General features: G+C 40.1%; 1 protein-coding gene across 2 annotated transcripts; it reads right to left on the reverse strand.

Moving 5' to 3' along the window:
- Window positions 1–959: 959 nt before the first annotated feature.
- On the reverse strand, window positions 960–25,943 carry fam20a (FAM20A golgi associated secretory pathway pseudokinase). Of its 2 annotated transcripts, none has more exons than XM_032574126.1 (11): window positions 25,896–25,943; window positions 13,589–13,782; window positions 12,595–12,645; window positions 9,405–9,483; window positions 9,033–9,125; window positions 5,203–5,318; window positions 4,031–4,211; window positions 3,720–3,829; window positions 3,550–3,631; window positions 2,420–2,479; window positions 960–2,333 (listed from the first exon to the last, which is right to left on the reverse strand). In XM_032574126.1, the coding sequence occupies exons 2-11, from the start codon at window positions 13,731–13,733 to the stop codon at window positions 2,063–2,065; spliced, it is 1,188 nt and encodes a 395-aa protein (XP_032430017.1). In that variant the 5' UTR covers window positions 13,734–13,782; window positions 25,896–25,943; the 3' UTR covers window positions 960–2,062. The 2 variants fall into 2 exon arrangements, with proteins under 2 accessions (XP_032430017.1, XP_032430015.1); XM_032574124.1 differs by lacking the exon at window positions 25,896–25,943 and adding an exon at window positions 17,040–18,395.
- Window positions 25,944–27,806: the final 1,863 nt, after the last annotated feature.

Consider the following 27,806-nt stretch of genomic DNA (forward strand, 5'->3'; position numbering starts at 1 on the left):
ATGGAACTTGTTGATAATTCAGCAGGCCCGGGCTAATACTAGCATGTTTCCTCTCTGTTTAGATAGAACTTGTTGATAATTCATAACCCATTTTCTATGCTGTTCTTGTTAATCATGAGTGCTGTTAAAGTTAGCATGTAGATCAGTAAAGACCGGCAGTGGTTATCTAATGCCAGTGAATAAAACAGACACCTGACCTCAGTTTTGCTCTTGGCAAATAAATTCTGATTCTAAATCATAAATATTTGCAACTATACATTAAATGAGATCAGTATGGAAAATCACACAGAACCTTTGTAAGCATTTGGTCTTATAAATAACCAAAACAGCAAAAATCCCATAAACATTTAACCCTCCCTCATCTCTACATCTGCCTACTGTAGCAAGTTTGATGCCTGTGAAATGTCAGAAAAGATGCTACATCGCATCTGAACAGCAGAGGGAGACATTTATCTTGTATAACTCCTGAAAACCTGTAAATAATCAGAAAGATTTATGAGTTTAAACATCCTTTCAGTCCTACTTTACTCTTTTTCCATTTGGTCATTGGCAATTCTTCATTCCAGACAGGTCTGCTTACACCATGAAGAAAAAGTGTCATGTTAAAAACAAAGTCTGTGCTTTAGAGAGTTTGTTTGACACGGTTCAACATCCACACCTTGCTGCATGTTTGATGAAAAGATGAAGAAACAAGAAACCTAATAAAAGGAGTTTCTCTCATTTTCATTGGTCCTGAGGAGCATGCGTGTCGATTTCTTTCTTTCTTTGTCCCAGCCTGTCTGGGACAAAGATGTCGTAAAAGGCATTTAGTCGCTGATGAAACAGGATTACAAGTCTGGAAAACAGGGTGGAGTGAATTCAAACTTCTGCTAAATTGCCTTTCCTCCCACTCACAGTTCCCCTCCCTAACTCACACTTCTGTCATTTTAAGGGAAGAAAGCGTCTCAGAAACGCGCGTCTTTATTTAAAAATAATTTTATTTTAGAATTTAAAAACATCTGTCGATTCCACGGCCCCAAACTTGACCAACAACGTGTCCAGTGCATGACTTCTCTCTCCCCCAGAACCAGAACCGCTGGCTGAGGTGTGGGAAAAACCTCAACATACATTCAGATTGTATTACAGTAGAATAAACTCACACTAAAAAAATAATGAAAATTCAAACCTTTAATTTCAGTGCACTTAATAAGTGGAGAAAGAGTTGAATTAATGACATCTGGTTGGCATGGAGATGGCGTCTTATTGTTCTTATGGAGGCTTGGTGACCTCAGGTTCTCTGTGACCTTTCAGGAAGTGTTAACTCGCTGTGCACAGCCTCATGATGAACGCGTGTTCTTGTTCAGACACAAAGTAAGTTTCTGGTTGTTTAAGATTTTTTAATGGACTCCCAAACTGTGTGTCCAAGTTTAGACCAGTTATTGTAGACAAATAGCTCCATGGAAAACAGGAAGTCATGAATTACTAATTAAAAGTTTTTTGAGCAACTAAGAAAAACAAATCGTTAACCTAATAGCATAATTGCTTAAATCCTATTATGCTATTAGGCAATCAAAAACAGATTTTGTTTTTTTTTGGTCTTTTTTAAAGATTTGGTTTGAGGATTCAGTTAAAAATTCCTAATTTGTCAAAATAGGATCTCTTTTTTTCCACAAGAATAAATGGATTAATATTAAAGGTAGAATTTTCAAACTGTGTCGATGTAAACTCTGCTACTGCAAGAAAAAACAGGTCTACTGCATTTTAAGACTTTTCACTCATCTTTTCCAGAGGCACCAGTATGATGAGGATTCTTTATCTCTGTTGCTTATGATGGTGTGTGTGGGCGTGTGTGTGTGTGTGTTTATGACGGCAGTTTTAGTTTAGCTTAATTTAAATGATGAAAAGTTTCGAACTTTGCTCGGCCCTGTAGAGTTTCCTTCTTTGTCCAAGTTCTCATTAAGGATGTCCTGGCATCTTGTTCCTTCAGCTCCAGTCTGATCCTCCTCGGTTTCCATGGTGACTGCAGGTCATCACTAAAGTCTCCCAGGCAGCTTCTGTTGACCAAAAGCAGCTCAGTCCTTGGCTACCTGTTGTTCCCCCTCTGCGTTGCACTCTGAGGAGTCGCTGTGGGTCTTGTGAAGTCCTTAGTGATGACCTGGTCCTGGCCGAGCCGCCGGACGCAGCGCTGCACCGCCCGCAGGACCTTCTGCAGCCTGCGGTCCAGCGCCAACAGGTGGGGCTCGGTCAGCACCGGCCTTAAAGAATCCCCGTCCAGAGACTCTCTCATCACATCGCTGAGTCTGAAGCGTGGTCGGGCCAAGAGCTGGAGTCTCAGCAGCGTGGAACGCTTTATGCTAAAAGAACCAGGAAAAAAATCCACGAGGTTTGGGTTAGTCAAAGTCGACAGGAACGTTTTGCTCGTCTGATCTGCAGAACTCACATGCAGCACTGAGACAGTGGAGCCAGGATGGACATCTCATCATGGGAATGCTTCCCAAACCTGGGAACAACATGTGGCGTCATACAGTGGAACCACAAAGCAACGCTCAGAGCCGGCCTGAGGCAGAAGCAATCTTAGTTGCTGCTTAGGGCCACCAGGGGGAGCCCAATTAGTGCTTGACTTCTCATTAAGAGTATTTATCTCAAAACTTCTGATTTGTGTTTACATTTATTAATAACAACCTCTTATATTAATATAAGAGGTTATATAAATACCCTTATATGTATATAATATGTATATAAGGGTATTTTGGCTCTAGGCCTTTATTTGAAGGTGCTAGGACAGGAAAGAGGGTAATGAGAGATGGAAGACATGCGGCAAAGGTCACCAAGCCAGGATTCGAACTTGCGACGGCTGCATCGAGGACTAAAGCCTCCTTGTGTGGGTGGTGCTTAACCCCTGCACCACCACAGCAGCCCCTTCTATATTTTAATCTGAGAGTTTCTACATATTATAAACATAAAAACAAGTTTATTTAGCATTTAAAAGATCTGACAAAGCAGTTCTTGTGTGAGTAGTGCCCTGAGCGAGACTCCTGTATACAGATATTAATATAACTATTTATCCGTCATATTGACCAGTCTATATATTCTTTTCTTGTGAATATTAACTAACTGGACTCCCCTGCTAAGCAAAACGCAGTAGAAATGCTCCTGTTTGTGTTTGTGCAATTAGAATAAAATATTCATGAATCTCAAATTATGATTTACTTCATTTTTCTTCAGGAAATAATTATTAAAGGGGCAGTATTATGTCATATGATAGAAAACTTACTGATAGAAGACAGTTGTTATAAAATTGCTGTAAATATTAAATGTGACTTAAAGGAAATTTAATTTTGGAATTTTACGCCTTAAAATTTGACAACTATTTTACACACACACTGTGTAAAATAGTGTGTGTGTAAAACACACACACTATGCTGACAGTGTGCTGACAGTAACACACTGAGTCTGGCATGAACTCAGAAAGTAAGAAAATGTTCCTATATTTTATATTTGAGGAATTGGACCCTCAAACCAAAGTTAGGACCAAAACGGTCTGGGCCCGGTTCTGAACCCGATCCTCACCCTCTGGCGTTGTCCAAGTGCAGAAGTAAACCTTCATCTCCAAACTTGGTAAAAATCTCATAATGGTGTCTGTCCATGTTACCTGATTTAAAAAGAAACAACAAAAAACCGGGACAAATTTGATTCAAAACTAGACAAAGACAGAGACAGTTGATGCATTGATGACTCACCTATCAGGAAGTCAAAGATGGACATGTCTATAATGTTGAGCAACCTGTTGCCAGAGTTATAAGGATACGCCTGTTTAACGGAGTCACAGTAGAAAGGATTTACCTCCCACCTGCAAAGAAATGCAGACATGAGAAGAATCTGTGCATAAAACATTTCTGAGTTTTATTCCCTAGAAAATCCTTCTTAGAAAACATGTTATTAATATTAACATAGAACATTTAATATGCTGCTAGATGTTCTGTTTCTAAACATGAACGTTATGACCTCCAGTGCTTTACAGAACTGGGAGCAGCTGCAGCTGGATTCTTACTCCTCTCGTCCGGAGAAGGTGTAGGAGCGTTTCCATGGATTCGGGATGGAGAGGCGAGGAGCCACGGTGAGGCCCGGCAGGTAGGCGGACAGGGAGCCCTCCAGCAGGTCGGGGCCCCCGCACACAGCGTACTCCGTCTTACACACATACAGGCACTTGGCGAAGAAACACGTGTTGTTTGCTGTCGGAGAAGCAAAACCAGAGTGAAAAATCACCAGAGATCAGCAACATGAATCCTGCTGAGGCAAAATGTTTACTGTGTTATATAGAGTTATTGTTTATAATAGTTTTATTGCTTTATGGTTTCATTCATGAAAAACCCAGACTTCAGTCAAAAGCTGCATTTAAAGAAAAGAGTTTCATATATGAGAAGTATTTTACCACCTTCTAGTACAGTGTCTTAAAAATATTCACACCCACTGATTTTCTTAATGTACCAGACAAATGCAAACCAGTTCCCAAATATAAATTAGAAGGATGTTGTTTTTTAAAAATAATTTTTAAAAATATATATTTTTTAAAATAACAAGAAAAAAGTATTGTAAGCATTTGTTTCATGCTCAGTCAAATTGGATAAAGAGCATTTTTAAATGTCAAATTTCAAGTCTTATCATGTTTCAACATAGGTCTGTACTTTAACTAGGCCATTCTAAGACTTGTAAATGCTTTGATCTAAACACTGAAGCTGACATGTTTTCACCCAGGACTCGCTCTGTGTTCAGTCAAAATCACACACAAATAAGTTTATTCATATGATGAGTCATTAAAAAAACAAACGCCGCAGCGTCGTCCTTCCTGTTGTCTTCTTCTTCATTTCCTCCAGTAGTAACATCCTGCTGTTGATCATGTGACTCGTTGGATGTGAAAAATGTGTTTCAGTTGCAGTTTTGCCAAATACACTAATGTCGATGCGGCTGAACGACCTCCTCATCCCAGCGCAAAAACTTTATATCAAAAACGTTACTTCAAAAGTAGCGTGTTTCCATTAAGCAAATTTGCTTTTATTGCTATTCCTAAAAATTTGGAATCCTCCATGTCTGTTATGTTACATCACAACCACACTCTACGTGGTGAAACATCTGAGTGTTAAAAGAAGCTAATAAGCTTAATAGATCCGTTAATATAGATCTGCAACACCCAGATCTAGTCAGCAAACCCTGACCCCGGCTGACCTGGTGAGGTGAAGAACACGGCCCGCAGGTCTTCGTTGTGGGCAACATGGAGGACTTCTCCGCTTACGTTGACTCGCCTGCCGGCCACCGGCGGAACCCTCCGGAAGTCCAGGATCCTGAAGAAACCAGGAGATTCAAAAGAAAAGCTAAATAAGATAAAGTCTCTTGCTAAAGTATTCACACCCATTGAAATACACTGCCTGGCCAAAAAAAACGTCGCCACCAAAAAATGGTCACACTCTCTAATATTTTGTTGGACCGCCTTTAGCTTTGATTACAGCCCGCATTCGCTGTGGCATTGTTTCAATAAGCTTCTGCAGTGTCACAAGATTTATTTCCATCCAGTGTTGCATTAATCTTTCACCAAGATCTTGTATTGATGATGGGAGAGTCTGACCACTGCGCAAAGCCTTCTCCAGCACATCCCAAAGATTCTCAATGGGGTTAAGGTCTGGACTCTGTGGTGGCCAATCCATGTGTGAAAAAGATGTCTCATGCTCCCTGAACCACTCTTTCACAATGTGAGCCCGATGAATCCTGGCATTGTCATCTTGGAATATGCCCGTTCCATTTGGGAAGACAAAATCCATTGATGGAATAACCTGGTCATTCAGTATATTCAGGTAGTCAGCTGACCTCATTCTTTGGGCACACAATGTTGCTGAACCTAGACCTGACCAACTGCAGCAACCCCAGATCATAGCACTGCCCCCACAGGCTTGTACAGTAGGCACTAGGCATGATGGGTGCATCACTTCACCTGCCTCTCTTCTTACCCTGATGCGCCCATCACTCTGGAACAGGGTAAATCTGGACTCATCAGACCACATGACCCTCTTCCATTCCTCCAGAGTCCAATCTTTATGCTCCCTAGCAAACTGAAGCCTTTTTTTCTGGTTAGCCTTACTGATTAGAGGTTTTCTTATGGCTACACAGCTGTTCAATCCCAACCCCTTGAGTTCCCTTCGCATTGTGCGTGTGGAAATGCTTTTGCGTTCACAATTAAACATACTCCTGAGTTCTGCTGTTGTTTTTCTTCGATTTGATTTGACCAAACGTTTAAGTAATCGCCGATCACGATCATTCAGGATTTTTTTCCGACCACATTTCTTCCTGGAAGACGGTGGTTCCCCACCATCCTTCCAGTTTTTAATGATGCGTTGGACAGTTCTTAACCCAATTCTAGTAGTTTCTGCAATCTCCTTAGATGTTTTCTCTGCTTGATGCATGCCAATGATTTGACTCTTCTTAAACAGACTAACGTCTTTTCCACGACCACAGGATGTGTCTTTTGCCATGGTTGTTTAAGAAATGAGGAGTTACTCATTGCATCAGTTGGGGTTAAATAACTTGTTGCCAGCTGAAAGATAATCGCCTATGCAGCACTTATCCAATAGGAGGCTTGTACCTATTTGCTTAGTTAAATCCAGGTGGCGACTTTTTTTTTGGCCAGGCAGTGTATTTCTAATTTTGTCATCTTGGAACCACAGACTGATAAATTAAATTAGTGAGATTTTATGCTAAACTAACTCAAAGTGAAGTGGAAGGAAAATGATTTTTTTTTAACGCAGTTTTCAAATAAAAACCTGAAAATGATTCCATACGTTTATGTTTAGTCTGCCCTATTCTGACTAAAATGACCACAATCCACGATTTGTTACAGATTATCTTATCAGTTTTGCTCAAGTAATAATTAGCAAAACTAATAAAATGATCTGGCATAGTCAAAGTCCAGACCTAAAATCGATTGAAAACATGTGGAAAAACTTTAGGTTTAATGTTTGTGAATGCTCTCTATCCCATATAGCTGAAGTTAAACTATTTTAAAAAATACATCCTTATAAACCTGAAAGTAAAAGAAAACTGGTTCAAATCGTAAACAGTCAAGATGATACAGACTGCTGCAAAATCTGGGTTTAAAGGTTCTGACACAGGGGAGCAAAATACAAATGCCTGCCACACTTTTTAGGTTTCTTATTTGTAAAAAGATGTTAAAAAGCAGGCATTCATTTAAATTAACTTCACACTGTCCTCCGTAACATTTTGTAACGTAACAAACTCTATTTTTCCATGCATGTATCAGCAGATTCACCTCAGTTCTGTCTTATCTTTTCATCTCACTGATTCTCATCACAACTGCAGCCGCCCCCCCCCCCCCCCCCCCCCCACACACACACACACACACAAGAGCCTGGAATCCCTGCAGGGCCCGTATTTCAGTCAAGTTTCACAAACAGTAATCAAGCAATCCAGAATGTGAGGTTGAATTGCTGCTTCTAAAATTGCCAGCGTTCCTCAACCCCTCATTGCCAGCAATAACGATGACAGCCGAGTCAGACACAACAAGGCACAGTGGCGCGGCGCACTGCGCCTCATCCACGGGAGAAACGAAGCAGAAGGTGCAGATCATCCTCCTCTAGACTTCAATATGTCTGAACTCTGACATATCAGCAACATTTCTAGTTATTGTTTGAGCCGCTCCTCCTGCTCTGTCTGTCACCAATTATGGCTCCTTAATCACACCGTCTCACACAGATGACTGTATTTTTGGTGAGTGAATCATCTCACCTCAGCTCACAGTGCAACCATTTAAAGATGTGTGTGTGCGTGTGTGTCAAGTCTGCAAACAAACTCTGTGGTTTATACTGATCAGCAAGTTGGGAAATCCTGGGCTGTGGAGAAACGTTGCAATCTTTTCTGAAAGCCACATAAGCGGTTGGTGGGAGGAGCCATGTCTGCTGTGGGATCAGCTGAGCTTTGGCTTAAACACAGATATCAGCTTTCTGACGACTCCTCCTGGTTTCTGTTTACAGGACTTCACACAGGACCCATAAAAACTGGGTTATTTTAGTGAAACTGGAAAACCAGCTCCACCAGTTTAAAGCTGTGAGCTGTTCAATCGACACCTGCTGGTCATGCGGCTTCAGAACACCTGATAATGTTTTGTCTTTTTACCTCTTAACGGAGCACAAACACTTCTACCACCTCCACATGGAGCAGATGAAATACTGGCAACTCTAAGAAGAAATATTATTTATTTATTTATATGGCCACTGCAGCTCACCACCCAGGGCGGCATCGCTACAGGAGAAGCATCATCACCTTAAAAAACCCTCAAACTCAAACAGTCGGCCAGATGGGCCCCAGCAGGCTCACTGTTACTCCTTTGTGTTTTCTTAAACATCGTCTGCAATTTATAAAACTTAAATTCCACAAAATGACACAAGACAGAAGAAAAAAAATCCTTCAGTTCTTTTTAGATACACATCTAAGTTGGTATAAATCATACATATATTTCCCACTTTGAAATTTGACTGTAGATGTGGGGGCGAATATTTTTCCAATGTGAGATGAACTCGTCCCCTTAACACATGGCCTCAGAGATGATCTTTTTTTATATCTCCATCTCCTGACTACTACTTTTCAGTAACCTTTTCTCTGATTGGTTCTAACATTCTTTAGTCTTCGTGTTGTCATGGTAGCAGGAATACTGATGAACCAGATGAATTTGGGCAATTACAGAAACACAGCTAATGTGAGATTACTCACACCACAGCAACTGGCAGGACCTCGGTTGAATTAGGTCAATCACTCTAAAGACTGTCAACTCTTTAAAGTTCACACCCAGGTTACAAATTTAGATTTTAGTTGATATTTTGTGGAAATCAGTTGAAGGGTTTTCTTTTCGTTTGTTGTTTTTTTTTTTTGGTGTCAAAAAGTAGCATGATTTGCAAAAACAATATAAAGGGTAAACTACACAAGGGGTTGAGTACTTGTTATACACACTGTGTAAAATGCCAGAGGACGGAGACCGCACACTGTGGCTTCACCTGTCCAGGTGGAAGGCTGCGATCTCTGCGTTGTGTCTCTGGAAGTCCACAAAGTAGAAGAAGTCCCCTGGAGTTTCCTCATCTCTCTGCTGCCTGCAACACACCCACACACACACACACCCACGCCCACACACACACCAATAAAGATGTCACTCACATTAGTCTGCAGTGTGTAATCAACAAGACAAATACTGTAATTTCCCCAGCCTACTGGATAATTTAACCAGATATAAATTAAGACAGAACATGGCGTCACAGTGTTTGCTGTGATTTATTAGATTCCTCGCAGACCAAACAAACCCTGAACGCCTCTGAGTCTGTTTTCTCTTGCAGGGCGTCATGGAGAAAGAACCACGTCACTCATCGCCTCACCTCATCGGTTTAAACATCGCTTTGCCAAAGTTGCTCATCTTCAGAGCCAGCTTCAGGTGATGGCCGCTCGGTTTCACCACTGCAAGACAGACGGGCAGAAGGTGATTTACTCCCTAAAAGACTCCTTCTGTTTGTTTGGTTTTTGTTTTTTTGTCATGTTTCAGATAATTTAATTAAAGTTCATATCAGACAAAGGTACAAACAGCAGCTTTCAGATGGTGGTTTCTTATAAGGAAAAGAGCTATCCAAGCCAACCAGACCTTATATAAAAAGGAATTGCCCTCTGCTTTGGCTCACTCTTTGTCTTTTAAATGCTTAAATGTGATTTGCTTAATGAGCAGAAAAAAAATTCACATCATTGTATGTGTCAACATGAACTGGGACAGTAAAAACATTGACAGAAAAATTTCAATTTGTTTAAGTTTTGAGATTTTAATATGAACTAGAAAAAACATATTTACCCTCAAACTGTAGTTTATTTTGAAAAAAAAAAAAACACCTTCAGGCAAGTCGTCTAGTTAATACAGAGCCTTTAAAAACGGAGGTCCAGCCAACTGGTACAAGTGGTCTCACACTGAGTGGACTGGAGTTCAGCTGAGTGCAGTGAGTTTGTCTCCAGTGATTGTAGCATAAAGACAGCTGTGTCTGGAAAGTTCATCAGTATTTCTGGCATGAAAACTAAAGAACACGCCCAACCAATCAGAGAAAGGTTTATTGAAAGGTAGAAGTCAGGGGATGGACACAAAAAAATTCTAAAGGTCCTAAACATCCCCTGGAGTTCCATTAAATCATTCATCAAAAAGTGGAAGGAAAATGCAACATGAGTAATGCGACAGGCTGATCTATTCCTAGATCAGCTGACATCACAACCTGAGAGGCCAGGAAGAACTGCCAGGTTACCATGACAATGCTGAAGGAGTTACAAGGTTCAGCAGCCATGGCTGAATTCTGAATATATCTCATGCATGATTTTAACAAATTACTGCATAAACAAGCTTATTCATGCATGATTTCAACTTCATTTCTTATTTAATGGAAACAGTGCAATTGTGAAATTGTGTTTTTTCTATATCAGTAGAATAGAGACAAAGTTTTGTGAACATTTGTAATGCAGACACAGATACTAACTGTTGGAAAGACATGTAGGAAAAGACTCCATGGTAACGAGGAAGAGAATTCAGCTTTTTCACCATCAGAAGAGACTCAGTTTTCATTTTGACACTGAAGGTGATTTTTGTCGAACAATCAAAATTCTTTTGATTATGATTGATTTCTAAAAGTCATTAAAGGGTAAAACATCCAACGGGGTGAATACGTTTTATAGGGACTGTATTTAAGCTTTTGGCTTGGTGAACCTGAACTCATCGTCTGTAAATCACCGTCGTTCTTCGCACTCTGTGATAAAGTGAGTTGGTGTTTGGTCATCCAGCCGCTCCGTTGAGCCCGTATATTACAGCGCCGGCAGCACGGCCCGACTAACCACACGCCGCGCTCCACCGAGCTCCAGGGTATTATTAGTTAACAATCATTCAGAGTTTACTTTCAAAACCGTTCTGGAGCGGAATCAGAAGCTCGCCATTTTCTAAGAGCAGCTGCAGCTGATGGACTGTGTCGCTATTTGCGCCTGAAATAACAAGAGCCTGTACTGCAGCCTAAATTTAAACAGAATCTGCAGATTGTTCTGGTGTTTATTTCTCTCTGGCAGGGAGTCGGGTTTGTGTGGTCACCCACATTATTGTGCAGGGCTGCTGGTGTGGCACAAATGGGACAAAAACACTGAGAATAGATTTTTTTTATTTTACATGTCATTCTCATATTTCCAGATGAATGGAATAGAATAGTACCTCAAGCTCACTATCTATCTTTGCCTTAAGGCTGCAGTGTGTAACTTTTAAAAAAATATATGTTTTTTATATATTTGTTAAAATTATTATGTGTGACATTATAATATAAGAGATAACCTGTGAAAAAAAATCCAGCTTTTCTGTCTTCTCCCAGTGATCCCAGTAGTAAGTGACATCCCACTCAGTCAAAAACAACCAATCAGAGCCAAGAGGCGGGTCTTAGCGCTGTCAGTCACTCTCATGTTCACCCTCTCTCCTTTGCTCTCCGCCACACTACACCTGGTTCCCCATAACATAGCCTGCTGCCAATGCTAACGCTAGATAGCATGGCCACCGATGACGGTGGATAAAGGTTTTTCCTGTAACAGTGAGTTGTTTCTCCACCATTAGCACATTGAGCAACGTTTTTACAAGGTTGATCGACAGCGCTAAGCCCCACCTCCTGGCTCTGATCAGATGGCAATAGCAGCTCAGGGAGGAAGTGCAGGAGATCCATATTTTCACAGATTATCTGCCTCATATTACACTGTCTATTCTACATGGTGGCAGTTAGAACAAACATTTTTTGTAAAAGTTACATACTGAAGCTCTAACAATTTTTTTTATCTTAGAGGGAAAATAGCAGATGAAACCCTGGATGGAGGCTAATCTCTGCTTCTGAAACAAACCAGCGTTTTGGTGTTTTTGCCCTGCGCTGAGCATCCGATGCAAAACGACCAATCTGAACCCTTTTCTGTCAAAAGAAAAGCCACGCGGACGAATACAAAGACACTCGTGTGTCTGTGTGTTAGTGTGAGATGGTGCCAAGCAGCAACGAAACGACAAGAGACAAACGGGAAACAATGAGGACAATGTGGATGAACTGTAGCGCTGAAAAATTTAACATGCAGGAATAAAGAGCGCAGGACGAGGCTGGGCGATAAGTCCACTTGATCCAATTAATACAATTTCTTTATTTATGATTTAACTTTTGGAAAATCTGGATTTATTTTTTCATCAAAAAAAATAAATCCAGATTTATTTTTCATCCTGACCTCATCTCTAAAAAAAATAAATCTGGAAATACGGGTTTCCATATTTCAGAATGATGTCAGCCCACCCAGGGCGAGTTGAGCTAACGCATTTTAGAGTTTGTATTCATTTGGACTTTATATTCAGGTCAACTGAATAAAAGCAACAAATATAAAAATGTTCATATCTTTTTAACAGAAGACAGGAAGGGGGGGGGGAATAGATTAAAATCAGAAATTGCATTCTGTATGAAAAGTTCAGATTTGATGTTTTAGCTACATCACTCAGCCCACCCGACATACTCTGGGTCAACACCAGTGACGAGTTGAACAAACCTTGAGTGCAGTCACACGCTCCTTTTAGAGCTTTCTCATCCTGGGTGTAATCTGGAAGAAAAAAAAAAAGATTAAAACCCAAAATTTTCTGTTTGATGTAAAACAAAACTCATATACACGAGCAAAAAAAAAAAATCAAACTGTTTTGCTTTTATTCTGGAACATGAATTATGTTGACGATTTTGATTAGGTCGTAGTGCAAAGAGTTGTCATCAATTAATGCATTATGCTATGTTGACGTAGAATTTTAACATGTAAAAAATGTTTGATGCTTGCTCATAATGGCACGCAAATATGAATGTATTTGCATGAATATAAATATGGATATAGAAAATACTAAGAAGGAATGTTGTAACTGAGTGAACAGTAAAGTATTGGATGAAGAGAGGGGGGAGGTGTAAAAACTAATTCATACTCCTACTCTCTCCATTAAACGTGTAAATATACTTTACTACTGTTCTTCTTTTGCTTGCTTTTGTTTTATATTTATTTTCTCTGTATGTAACTTTATTTATTCTTTTATTACACTACGTCCAATAAAGTTAAACTCAAACTCAGAACCAGTGATAGATGGCTCCCTCCCACTCGTCCGTTCATCCTGACCTCATCTCTACTTCCTGTCTTTTTAGCGACCCACTCGTCTGCCTGTCTCTTTTTCTGGGCCCTTTCTAACCCACTCAGCCTCCACCTCCCACTTTATATCCTCTCTAGCTCTCTTTATCATCCCACTTTACAAGCTATTTTTAGTCCCATTCACCTGTTAGTTTTTTTTTTTTTTTTTTTTTTTTAAGCCTAGCAAAACACTCTGCAAAATTCAGTCAGATCTAAGCTAGACTTCGATTTGATTTAACAACGCCGCTCTCGTCGTATTCCTGAGCCAGGTTAGATGAAGGTCAACTGATCCCTTTGCTTCCTCGTCCTCTCTCCTCTTTTGTTAAACAAGTGAAATCTTGCGTCTCTGCCAGTGAAAGTGCCATTTTTATTTCCCCCTCACCTGCGCCAACGATGGTCATGTTCTGCATGTCGGTGAGAAGCTGGAGGACGGCGGGGTCGTCCCGGGCGTACAGGGCGTAGCGGTTGATTCCCAGGTGGAACCTCAGCCAGCTGGCGTCCGGATCATAAGTCATCTTTTGCTCCATCAACGAGATGTTGGTCAAAGTAGCTGCCTCTTCGAAGAGCTTCTTTCGTCTGCAGAGAGTCAGACAATGGAAAGGAGTTAACAAGAACCTGCAGGATAAGTAAATGGACTGAACTTATATAGCACTTTTCCAATTATTCTGACCACTCAAAGCGCTTTACACTAGAGTCACATTCACCCATTCGCACTCACAAATTTATACACTGATACACAGATGGGTAGGCAGTTTGGGGCTAAGTGCCCAGGGGCACACCGACATGTGGCAGGAGGAAGCTGGAATCGAACCTAAAACCTTCCCATCACAAAACAACTACGCTACCCACAGAGCCACAGTCACAATCTACAATAGCAGAACAGCACTGGAAGCAAATAGTTGATCATGTGGACAGTAATAAAAGACATTGTCAGGTCAAGTTACCGTATATGAAAAAATCTTATCTTATCTTTTTAATTTTAGTCCATTCAAACAAATCTGCCATTTCCATAAAATGGCAGATTTTGTGGGAATGGGACATAATTTCCACAATTTTGTGCCATTTTTTTTTTAGCTACAGCATGAGGCAGTAGTAATCTGATCTGAAAGCAGGAGTCAGAGGGACAGAACCCGGTCCAAACCGACCAGCCAGCTGGACATTCAAACAAACTCCATCACAGGCTACAAACAAACCGAGATAACGGAGCAAAGGGCTAAAGTTCATGTTTGTTTGCAGGTCAGGCTAGCCACCCGGTCACCTAGCAACCTGAAGGGTAAATAACACAGCTGGGAAGAGTGTGGACAAAATGTGCGCTTGAAGCAGAGTTGAGATGCAGGTGAAACATACTGGAACAATAAAAACTAGAATAACTTTCTTTTTTTTATCTGGAGGACAGCGCTCTGGGTAAACCAGATCCAATTTGAAGTTTTTGCCCCACGTATAAAATGCTGCCGGTGACAGAAAACTAAAGCTGCAAAACAAAAATCAAAAAAACAAACCCTACCATGTGCAGCCTGATACCTGGTGGCGACAGCATCATGCTGGACGGAGCTGAATGCAGGGGAACGTTGGAAGAACTGCAGCCTGTTGCGTTGGAATGCTGTGCTGCTGGAAAGACTTTGTCTTTCATTCTTTTCATTTCATTTTTTTTACTCAGTCATAAGTATGAATGAAGGTATGAAAAGAAATCACGAATGAAAAGGAGCAGAAAGAAATATAAACTTCATATTCTCCTCCCTCCCCCCATGAGCAAAATGAGCTCTGCAGCTCAGAAGGCACAAAAAATAAACAACTAAACATCAGCTTATTCAACACCAAATCGCTTCATCATAATAATTTTCACATTTCTTTTAAATGGAGAAAAAGATTTGAATCATGCTTTTGTCATGATCCAAATCATGGATCAAGTTTCTTCCATGAACGTCAGTCTGTGAGGTGACGTTCATGGAAACTTGATCTTCCAGGTCCCAACTTGCCCAGGGGCATTTAGCACCTTTAACTGAAATTAATCTTTCCATCGTCGTTGTTCTCAATCCAATTTTTCTTTTTTAATTTGGTTCTGTTTGAGTTGTATTTGCTTTGTGTCTTTACCGATCTCTTTGGAGACAAATAGTTGTTACTACAGTACCTGAAATGCTGTGTTGCCCAATTTGACCACTTTTCTGTCAACTGGGAAAGTTTTACTGGTCCATTGAGCCAAAGAGATATTAGAACAAAACCCTTTCCTAAGGACAGCTCAGCTGAAACCTTTAACCAAGTTTACTCTGTCAGCTCCTCTTCATCCTGTAACTCAGTAAATGAGCCGGTAGATAACTTCCATGCTAAAACGTCTCTGGCAGGAAGAAGTCCCTGTGGAGAAATGGCCCATCGGTACGAAGTGACAGAAGCCATTGTGAAAAAGCTAAAAGAAAATGGCAAAAAACTTGACTCAACGTTATAGTCATATTTTTTCACAATAGGAAATATGAGATTCATGGTAAGCAAATTAGATGCATTTTAAGCACTAACAACCACCCAGGCAGAGTATAGAGAATGCGGTGGGTCACTGAGATCACGTCCCTGAAGAAGGTCCCAGGATTGTGGAAGTAATTCTGCATTGTACCAAAGAAAAGGAATCATTCAGTCCAACCTGTTTCCTTGACATCCCACATCATGAAGTAAGTAAGTAATTTTTATCTTTATAGCACCTTCCACAGATAAAAAAAAATCACAAAGTGCTTCACAAGAAGCTCTGAAAGACACAGAGTTCTAGATCAGTTATTGGTCTAAAAACTGCCTGTTTTGTGACCACCTCACAAACGTTTTGTAAGACTGAAGGTGTGTGTGTCTGACCAGCAGCACTGGAGCACCACAGGGCACTGTACTCACACCATTCCTTTTCACTTTGTACACTTCAGACTTCTAGCACAGAACAGAATCCTGTCGTCTCTCACATGACTTTGCGGCCATCAGGTGGATCAGATATGAACAAGAAGCTGAGTACAGAGAGCTGGTGGGCCACTGTGTGGCATGGTGTTGAATGAGAGTGATACAGAAATACATCAAGACATATTTCCATCATCGCAGAAGAGCTGGAAGTGGTTGAGGAGAAGAAATGAGCTGTTCATCTGGGCAACAGGTGGTTTGAGACGGGACAGAGCAGGCTGTAGTTTTTGGGAAAACGTGCGTCATTCAGCAAGATGTTGGACATCTTCTCTAAGAATGTAATCTCTTCTGACATCATCTGCTAAGGCAGCAGCATCAGAAGTTGGCACAGGGGAGGACACTGACCCTAAACATACCGCCTGATGTGGTTCATCTGTTAGAATGGCAAATGATCCTTTCACTTTACAGTTTTACACTAATTACTATAAGCATCAAAATGTGACAAACATGACAAAATGTGCAAAGGATCGAGGTTGGCGCTGGTTCTCCAAAGCGTAATTTTCATCACAAAATCCAAAATCTGAATCTTACTGGCAGATTTGGAACAAACAAACTTTGAAAGACGGCTTAATCTTCCAGAAAATTATTTAGCAAAAGCTTCAGCAACGTTAGATTTCTTGTTGACCAGAAGACACATGCCGTCAGAGTGACGTGTTTGGACGTCTGCACTTCCAAAGTGAGTATGCGTCTTGGAAAAAGAGAGCACTTCTGTTTGTGTGCCCCAAAGCGCCCCGGAGAGGTCTGACCGCTCTGACTCTGACTTTGCCTCTCAAGCCGCAGCATGCCACAACGCATGCTCTCAGAGCTGAAGACTTCTGGCCTTCCATCGGCATAAACACAAAATGCACTGACGAAAATAAAGTTGGATTTCCATTAATGCCCTGCGTGAAGTTGCTTTAGAACCTGACCTTTCCCAGTGCGACACCTTCCTCCCGTAGTACTCCATCAGCTGCTTCGCCTGCAGCAGCTTCTCCTCTGGCTGCAACTCCGGAGTCTGGATGTTGTAGAGAGGGTGGGAGAACAGCCTCTGCAGCTTGGAGCCTCCATCATCCAGTTCAGGTGTAGTCGCAGCACTTGACAGAGGCGCGTGAGTCCAGTTGGAGAGGTGTGGTGTGGCGAGAGTCTCCAACCTGGGGAGGCTGAGGTTGGTGTCGGGACTACAGGAGCAACTGTTTGCCGCTCTATGTCTCCTGCTCTGCAGCTTTGGCAGAAGGATGAAGTAAAAATCTGCAGAGAAAAGGGCTCCAAGGGTTGCAGCCAGCAGGAAGCGGTCTCTTCGCATGGTGGAGGCAAAAGAAGAGAGAGGAAATGAAACAGTTTAAGAGAACGCCAAAAGGTCCGGATTGAACCAAAAGCAAGGGATCACTTGTAGGGATCCTCCAGTCCGCCGAGCCAGATCGGAGCTGTCAGATCGTCCTAGCCTCTCAGTTCCTCAGCTTTCTCTTTCTGCTTTCTGTCTCTTCTCTCCAGCCACACTTTCCATCCTCCTCCTTCCTTGGCAGGAACTTTAGAAGAAAAAAAAAAAAACAGAGCGGAGAGCTCGGGGCCGAGAGCAGGCATGCGTTTGCAGCAAGTCACTGACAGCTCGGCTGCTTCCAGGGACCTGCTGCTTATGAGGAGGAGCTGCTTTTGTGACTGTCTAGTGTTGCAACATTGTGGGTGTGAGCATGCACACATCAAATCACAGGTTAGCAGACCGAGACAGAGGGTGCAGCAAAGGTGCCGAGACGCAGATCCTAGGCAGAGTGACGCTGAAGCCACAGCTGGAAGGTTCTCCTCTGAAGTCTTTTTAACAGCAGCAGATACACATCCAGTCTGAAGCATCGTTTTAACATGAGATTGAGAGTGTGTTGAGTTCCCATATATGCAAACTGTTGTGTAGAAACTTGTGAAACGCTCTGTTTCCCCTATAAGGCAAAGCTCTCCTCTTCTGTCATCTTCCTGTCTCCTCCTTTTTTAAGTCCACTTGTACTCATCACCCACCTCCTCCAACCTCATCCTTCACACCGGCCCAGCTTCAAACTTCCGTCCCCCTTGCTCTCTCCTCATCTCTTCCTTCTGCTTCTTTTACTTCTAGCCACAGATCTCCAGCCTGCCGCGCTCCAGGCAAAATTCCCAGCTGCCTTCTCCTTCCCTGCTGCGGTTCTCACACATCACTTCCCCTCACTTTTCACGCCGAGCCACAGCGAAGCAGGCTTTCAGCACTGGAACGAAACAATTGCTCTGGCAAAACTTTCAAGCAGGAGAACCCGGTTTAAAATAAACCCTCCCTCTGTTTTGCCTGTGCCTCCCTGATGTAATCACATACAGCTCCTGAAACCTTATAGCTCCTTGTTTGCTGTCTTCTCTCTAAAAGCTCTAGGAAAACTTATGTGGTGAAGCAATCAAACTCTCAAAGGGGATTTCATAGCCTGCCTCTGTTGTTATTGTGGTATTTTAGAATATCTGTTGTGTGTGGGAGTGTGTGTGTGCGTGTGTGAACTGTGACAGAATTACGTGTCAGTTTCTGGAAGTAGCCCTTCAGGGTGTTTTACCCTCTCTCAAGATAAAACAGGCTGACATTATTAATGAGGGAAATAACAGCTCTAGCCTGTTATTCAGTCGGCGGCGGCAGAATCTGTGATGGGCCTCTCCACCCAAAGGCAAACTGGGTTAGTGCCATTCCAGTTATTTTGAAGACTATAACTAAAAACAAAACCAAGGAAAGAAGAAGGAGAAAAAACTGTTGCCTGAAAGTAATTATATTTACTACAGGCTTTCATTATAAAAGTATAAATTGATGTTTTTAGCCGGGAACTGCGTGTTTTTGCCAATGCCGATGGCTGCGGCTGACTGGGAAAACGGAGGGAGAGAGGTGGGCTTTGCAGGAAAATTGAGGGAAGGTTTGCTTAATCACTGCAAGTTAGCTTCAGGAAAACAAAAAGCATTGGAGGAAAGTTCTGCAGGCGCTCTACCGACCTTCATTTTTCTGACAACTAAATGATTGGGTAGTGGCTAATGGGCGGAGCTAACATTTGCTACAAGTGGCCCCAAATCAATGAACAGTGCTCTTACGAAAAAACAACATAGCAATTATCAAACAACTTACTTCAGTAAATGGTCAGCAGCATTGACCTCTGTTCCCACAAGCACAGTGATACACTTGTCCCTGTCGGTCAGTGTTTAACCCAGTCCGTCTTCTTGACATAGCCATTAGCTTTTCCTGCTACTAACTGTAAGTGACATTTCCAGCGAACATAAATGTTCTTGGACTACGTGATAAAACCAAAGTAATGCATCACTGGGCAAATATGCGGACTCCACACACAAAGGCGCAGCCTGGGGTTTGAACCTAGGAGTGAGCACATAGGTGACTTTTTAAAACACATTTTGTTTATTTGTGGGGGAAAAATGTCTATGCAACTTCAAGAGGCAGCAAAATGTGTCATGTCCTGCTTTCACAGGGGTAAACAGTAACTAAAGATGCCCACTAGTTTCCTTGTATTAAAAATGAGGATCATTAATGCTAGCTTTGGACAAAACGTTTGGCTCTTTTCCTCTTTAATCTTGCCCGGGATCTTCCGAGTCCTTGGCGAGTGACGCTCTCCGTGCAGCGACGTGCAGCGACCGCGTGCTGGTAAAACGAAACAACACAACGTGTTGACGTCACAGATCACAGAGTTTAATCTCATACAAAGCAATGAACAACAAAGCTGCAGAGGAACAGAGATATGCATTTTTCATAAGAATTAAGACACACAAGGGAAGACAAACGAACACATAAGACAGACAAAGGCGCCCACGTGCAGAAAAGATGAAAAAAAAAACTCTCTCTTTTTCTTAACACGGAATCTTAAAGTAAAAAGGTGTTTCCCTATTTAATATATGCAGGCAAGGCGTTCCGTTCTTTGACCAATCAGAAACTCCCTCAACACCCAGAGATCCTGGGACTCCCCCTATCTCAGCTCCGATGTCTGGCTTTTATCTAAGTCAAAGGGCGGACGACTTCGTCCTGGGCCGCGCCAGGTACGGGGAGAGGCGCCAAAGAGTCTGTAACTCCTATCAGAGTGTAAATTTTATAGCTTTGTGTCTGTCAGCGGGGGAGGAAAAAAGGCCCTGCTTTGGCCTGCTTCTTCAGCTGAATTCCCAAATGTTCAACAGAAAACTATTCCAAATTAAAGTGTTGGCTATACCTTTACACATGTCGTGGATTAGCTATATTAAGCACCAAACAATAATTATTTTCTTTACAGTTCCCCCTTTTGAGGTCTTCAAAAAAGACCTCAATAAAAATTGATTAAGCCTTCTAATGCAGAACCAAAACTATGTATTAAAAAATAAAACAAAACAAAAAATAGAAAACAAAAGGTTGACGTAGCCTAATTATATACAGTTCCCCCTTTTCAAACAAAACCCAAGGGTAAAAACGACTTATCCTTACAGAAATATAAAATCATAAAACAAAAACACAGGATAAACAAAACCCAAAATGCACAATGAAAAATGAAAAAATAAAACAGGGACATACATAGTAAAATTAGTAAGAAATGCTCTGCAACTTAAAAGACAACATTCACCACCCAAGTCCAACCTGTCAAATGAGAAAGACACAAAATTACAATCTGTTGCTCGTCTTTTTCTGTTTTTTTTTTTTTTTTTAAATGTCCATCGACAGTCTCTTAAAAAATATGAAGTCTTCGTCAGGAAATGTTCAAAAAAAATGCGCGCAAAAAACGAAACGAAAGTCCTTTTCAAAGTTCCCAACGAACGAAAAACACGCAATAAAAATTAATGTCGATGATGATCCTCTTGTAGCCTGATCTTCTTCGACTGGAAACCTCAAGAAACGACCTGTCACAGGTCATTAAACAGACATTTTGTGTTCAACATGAATTTCATTAGCATCAGAAACACAATTACCACATTCTTTAATATCATCTTCATTACAGTCAGCATAATCAAACGATGGTTTCACCTAAAAATGAATTTGTTTTGTTATTTTCCATCCAGGGAAATTATTTTAATCCTTTTTATCAAAGAACGCAGACTTTGAAGGAGACCACATCCGCAGGGCACCAGGAAACCAGCTGCAAAACTATAATGACAAAACAGAGATCAGATTTATCCAAAGGCATCATTCATTTGTGTAATTCAACACAAACATCTTCAATTCACTTTTGTGTTCAAGTGAATCCTCCAACGCTCGTGGCTCTGTGGCTGTTATCTTCGAAATAAGTGTGAAGCCGCTTCTCCAAGCAGCCCCACCCCCGCCTCGCATGACACAGCTTGTATGACAGAGTCCAGAGTTCTACCTGGAGCTCGAAACTCCAGGGCAATCCGTGTGCAAAAACCATGAGCAACTCATCCCGTGAAGCCTTATCTCCTACTTTGTCCAGTTCTGTTCATCAAGTGGTGGATGTGATCCCTTCAATGTACGTTTCTATTATAATATACTATAGCTCCTAACCGATGGAAAACACCAAAACCCTGTAATCATTTGCTTCAAAAGACATGTTTCCAAAGTAACGTTTTGCCAGAATATCAAACAAATGCAGATCTTTTCTTAAACCAATCTTGTAAAAATAGGATTAAACAAACAAAACAAAACAATCACAAAAACTTAAAAATGTAGTTGTAAAGCTTACATGTACCACCAAAAAATGAATAACAATGTGAGTTAAACAGTCCAGTTTAAATTACTTTTATAGAACAAACTAGATCTTACTGGTTATTTGTCTAAATCATTTTACATGCGTTCCTTAAACAAAATTCAAAAGAGTTAGACCTGGAGAAATTATAATGTAACAAATCCAGACATTTTCAAAATACACCAATTGTACCTAGGCTTATACTTGTCGTCGAATTTAAAGTTTTATTCAAAATCGTTTTAAATGAATGTAAATCAAAACAAAAATCAAGTTTAGAAAAAATCATTATAATCCCACCTGTGTACGTTTCCTGATTAATGATAACTTTAATCAATGACAGATTCTTCAAAACATTTCTTAAAACATTCATGCTCCATTAAATTAATGCTCTGAAAATGGCTGACACAATAATATTTTAATTTCTATAATTATTTTCCCAAGTTAATTAACCAAAATATGCTTCATTTTCACTATAAATTTATCTATTTTCTCAAAATATGTTAGCCCATTGTCAGAAAATGTTTTAATGGAGAACAACTCAAACCTATTTAAAATAAGCACATATATTCCCAGAGAATATTTTCCTTTCACTTTTATGTGTAGCACAGATCAGACATGTTCTTCAAAAATTTGTTTAAGTATTATAAAAGATAACCCATAACATATTCTCCCCCTTTTTATGATGCATTATCAGCTAATGCATCATAATTCCTATGATGTGAAATAACGATATTGATGAAACAGGGTTATTATTTAAGCTGAGAAAATCCCACCGATATGCAATGTTGCCCTTGTCTAAAAAGTAAACCTTTCAAAAACAAACAGAACAATTTATTGTAGCACGCTTTAAACCTTCAAGATTGCTATTTTCCCAAAATATTTCAGATTCCAGTTTTAAAGCTCATTATTCAATGTACCTCTCATAATTTCAAATAATTCGTCGTAGAAACTTCTCAAAAATTTTCAGCAATGTTTGACAAAACGTGTATACCAATTAAAAACTCAGTGAAGGTTATGCATAAACCAGCCAGAGAGACGTTGAAAGAAAAAAATATAGTCTTAGTTAAGAAAATCTAAAAATGATAAATTTCGAAAAATACTGGTCAGAATATAACCAAATCTACAAATGAAAGAAATTAAACTAAAGACCAAAGTTCCCTATCCCCTGGTGAACGGGTCCAGAGGAAACTGATAACTCAAAAAAAAAAAAAAAAAAAGTAATTCGTTATATTTAACAAAATAAACAAAGAACTGACACAAATAGCCAAATAAAAAATCAGACTAATGTAAAGAAATGTAAAGATTAAAATCCTAAATTACTCACTACTTAATATATAAAGTAATATGAAAAGAAAATAGAAAATCATTACCAAGAGTGTCTGTGTGTGACAGGCGACTCAGTGTTTCGATGCTACAAACTTATATTTTACATTTTCCAGGAGGTAGTTTAAACGATGGGAGAGAAAATTATTTGCCTTACAGTTGTTTGTTCTTTTCTGCTGAGCTGCTGTGAGCAGAGGTTGCTTTGTACTTAAAATTAGTGATATGCAAAAAGGTTTCACATGTTAATTAGTGGAATCTAGTGGGGGCAGAAGTTACAGCCCAGCTGTAGCTTGTTCTCCCGTGCTGAACTTCTGTGAATGGGGGTTGAAACTCCTCCCTGAGCTCCATTATTCTCATATCTTAAATAAACATACTTGTCGCTTCTTCTTGTTTTGTTCTATGTATTTATTTTACTTAATTTTCTTATTTTATTTTATTCGAAGCCCTCTCGTCTGTCTATAGGCAATATTGAATCATCTCGTATTACAGTTTAATATTGATTCTCTACAATAGTTCCATATAATCTTTTTTATTTATTAACCAATAAGTTATTTCAAACTTAATGTTATCCTTCAACAACAAATCTTGTAAATTTTAGCAAACTTTTCTATATTTAACCAATTTCTATTTAACAAGAGAGTGACTTCTAATTTATCCTGTCTAATTATCCGTAAGTCCTGTAGATTTAACAATATTTTATCTATCTTAAAGTTTTGGTCTGTTTGAAAAAGACTGATTGTGAAAATATCTAGAGTCAGTTGTATATTGCAGTTTGTTGTTATCTGAACAATTACCTCTTACAGTTAGAGCCTGTTTCTCTAAAAATCTTCGTTTTTTTTTTTCTTATCCTCAACTCATGAAAAAAATCCTATTTTACTCATTGTATGTTATTCCATTTTCCTACTACCTTCACAGCCTTAGAAGGAATAATTAACATTATATCCACTATTCAGTTCTCAAGTCTATATAAATTTTTATTTAATTTATTTCATAGCTGTACCTAATCAGTTATGTATTTATCTATTTATCCATTCAGCATATTTATGTATTTAACTATTAATTTGCCAAGACAGCATTTCTAGAATCCTCTGTGACCTAATTTTCTTGGCTTATTCTTTCTTTCGTTATTTATTTATTCATTTATTTAACCGTAGAACCCATATTGTAATTTCAATTTGTTCAGATAATGTATTTTATCAAGATTCTATCCTTTAATCACCTTCCAAACTGTACACTGCAGGTCACACTTACTGCTGTTATTGTTTAATTTTAAGAAGTTAGTTCAATTTAACACAGAGGATGTTTGTAAAAACTAGAAATTTTGCACCATCAAACAGCACTGAGAAAAATTCAGTATTTATATGACATAAAATACCAAATGGTATTTTATCTCCAATCACACACTCTGTCAAACCAACATGAATTATAACACAAACAAAAACACACAACACATTACAGAAAACACAAAACACACACATCTGGCCAGGTTTTATAGTCAGTCAAAATTTCATCAGTCCCCAAGTGTCAGTCTGTGGTCATTATTCTATCAAATTTAACTGTAATTTTTATCAAATTTACTGAAATTTATATCAAATTTACTGAAGCTTCAGGAATTGTCCAATGTTTTATTAACATATTTTCATGTGTCAATTTAATTAATTTTAAAGTCCAATCGTCAGGAACCTTTTAATTCCCCGTGCACGTTTAAAAAGAGAGACATCTCAAAGTTATGTAAAAATCAAACCACAACCAATAATTTTGTTTTCTGGTACCAGTGTTATGTACTGAACTCCTATTTATTTTATTTAGTTATTTATGTTTTAAACTAAACAACCACGTTTTCGCCATCGTTCTACTTTCCCCGTTAAGACGAACCCCGACCATAAAATAGCGTATAGCACGTGTCGCAACTCAGTGTCCATAATAACTTCACAATAAAACGCAGCAAAATCAACTCAAATTCACACAAGCAGCGCTTTTCAAACAGCTTAACACTCCGCTCAAACACACAGCCAGCCCGAACTCGCGCACGCGCACACACACGGCCACACACACGCAGATACACACGCACAGACACATACAGAGACACACATACACAGTTACAAACAAACGTAAGAGACAAACGGGGGAATTAAAAATAAAATGCCGGCTTCAAAAACGCATCCATTTTCCAACTTGCAAAGTTAGTCCTCTGAGTGATACAACTCGAAACCCAATATAAGTCCAACAGAGCGATTCAGCTCGAGTCCAATATAAGTCCTATTTCAAGAGCGATTCAACCCCTTTTTCAATGTTTGACCAGAGAAAAATTAATTTAACATACTTTTCAAGATTTAACCGATGAATAGAGCGATTCAACGCGAAACCCAATATAAGTCCAATAAAGCGATTCAGCTTGATTCCAATATAAGTCCTATAGAGCGATTCAACTCCTTTTCAATGTTTCACCAGAGAAAAATTAATTTAACATACTTTTCTAGATTTAACCGATATAGGCCAATATAAGTCCGCTGGAGCTGAGTCAAATCTCCGGGCCGATTCAAGCCCACACTAAATTTCATGCACTTAAAAATTCATTATTTCAGAGGCACAAGAACGAATCCTCAGGGCTAAAGAAGACAATTAACAAACCCAGCAATTCCGACAGAGGCTACGTAAACTCCTACTGTCTCGACCAGCCACGATCACTTGTAGTGTGCACGTTCCGTCCAATTAGTAAACAACAGACTCTTTTAAAAACAATCTGTATTCTCCTGCAGCTGCGAGACTCTGCGTGGCTGCGCACAACAAAAGAGTAATTAAAAAACGTCTTACCGCACGAGCCGAACGGATCGATCGGGGAGAGACCGCCACCCGCCAAGATTCCAGAACCGGACGAAGCCCCCAAATATTAAAAATGAGGATCATTAATGCTAGCTTTGGACAAAACGTTTGGCTCTTTTCCTCTTTAATCTTGCCCGGGATCTTCCGAGTCCTTGGCGAGTGACGCTCTCCGTGCAGCGACGTGCAGCGACCGCGTGCTGGTAAAACGAAACAACACAACGTGTTGACGTCACAGATCACAGAGTTTAATCTCATACAAAGCAATGAACAACAAAGCTGCAGAGGAACAGAGATATGCATTTTTCATAAGAATTAAGACACACAAGGGAAGACAAACGAACACATAAGACAGACAAAGGCGCCCACGTGCAGAAAAGATGAAAAAAAAAAACTCTCTCTTTTTCTTAACACGGAATCTTAAAGTAAAAAGGTGTTTCCCTATTTAATATATGCAGGCAAGGCGTTCCGTTCTTTGACCAATCAGAAACTCCCTCAACACCCAGAGATCCTGGGACTCCCCCTATCTCAGCTCCGATGTCTGGCTTTTATCTAAGTCAAAGGGCGGACGACTTCGTCCTGGGCCGCGCCAGGTACGGGGAGAGGCGCCAAAGAGTCTGTAACTCCTATCAGAGTGTAAATTTTATAGCTTTGTGTCTGTCAGCGGGGGAGGAAAAAAGGCCCTGCTTTGGCCTGCTTCTTCAGCTGAATTCCCAAATGTTCAACAGAAAACTATTCCAAATTAAAGTGTTGGCTATACCTTTACACATGTCGTGGATTAGCTATATTAAGCACCAAACAATAATTATTTTCTTTACACTTGTAACCTCAAAAACACAGCAGGAACATGGTTGTTCCTTTTTTAATGCCTCACAGTCATCAAAAAAATCCCCTATGACACAACAATAAGATGTTTTCCTCATACGTCTCCAAAAAATCAGATTAGCAAAAAATAAAAAATATGCAAGTGCCATTTGGAGAGTTTATTTTAGTTTCTCTGTTAAATCATTGCCAACCCACAAATATTTCCTAAAAAGATCCAGACTGTCGTATTAGGAAATATTCTGTGGCATTTTCACTTAAAAAAATAAAAGCTAAAGATCTGAATCACAAGTATCACAAAACTCTTTGTTCAAAAAACAAAAGCTTAGACAATGGAGAAGAAATAAGAAGAAGAATCTGAAGAATAATAAGTACACTGTAACATTTTGTTTTGGAAATTCACTTCCCAATTCCAGGCTGTTGATGTCAGTCACAGATTGATGCCACGCCTGGTTGATGCATTCTGGATAAATACTGCAGAACATCAAACATTTTTACTGGACTTTTGGAAAAGGAACAAGTTTATAGAAATCTTAAGTTCACAGGACACAATAGTAGGGGATTTCACATACTACAGCCACAAGAGAGACAAAGCAAGAAGTTTTTTCCCCTGTAAATCCTAAGTGGCCATATAAACGGGCTTTTATAGAAAGGTTCTCCTCCTTGTCTGGTCCACAACTGCACTCTGAAGCAATAAACACACAAAATAAACAGACGAGGTTGGGAGGGCTAGGGAAGGAGTTAGCAAGCTCTGCTATCAGAAGGAGCCACAGATGTAAAGACATAACAGGAGGAAAAACAGTTGCTCTTAAACCAGTTCAGTGTTATTCATGCTTTCATTCCGTTCTCCTAATCCCTCGACATTAATCTTAACTTTGGCCTGACTGTGGGGTGAAGCTGCCACGGCTGTGGGAATAATTGAAGTGATTTTGCTCCAGTCGGTTCCTTCAGAGTCCACCGGGCCTTGTAGCAGAATCTCGCCAGGGTTTTTCTGCAGCCAGTAATGAACTTTTGTAGGTGGAATAAAAACGATATATTGCGAAATCAGACAGAAGGAGGCTCTGAGGCCAGAAGAGGTCTTTG

The sequence above is a fragment of the Xiphophorus hellerii genome, chromosome 10 (genome assembly GCF_003331165.1).
Source record: "Xiphophorus hellerii strain 12219 chromosome 10, Xiphophorus_hellerii-4.1, whole genome shotgun sequence".
In the NCBI taxonomy this organism is placed as follows: Eukaryota; Metazoa; Chordata; class Actinopteri; order Cyprinodontiformes; family Poeciliidae; genus Xiphophorus; species Xiphophorus hellerii.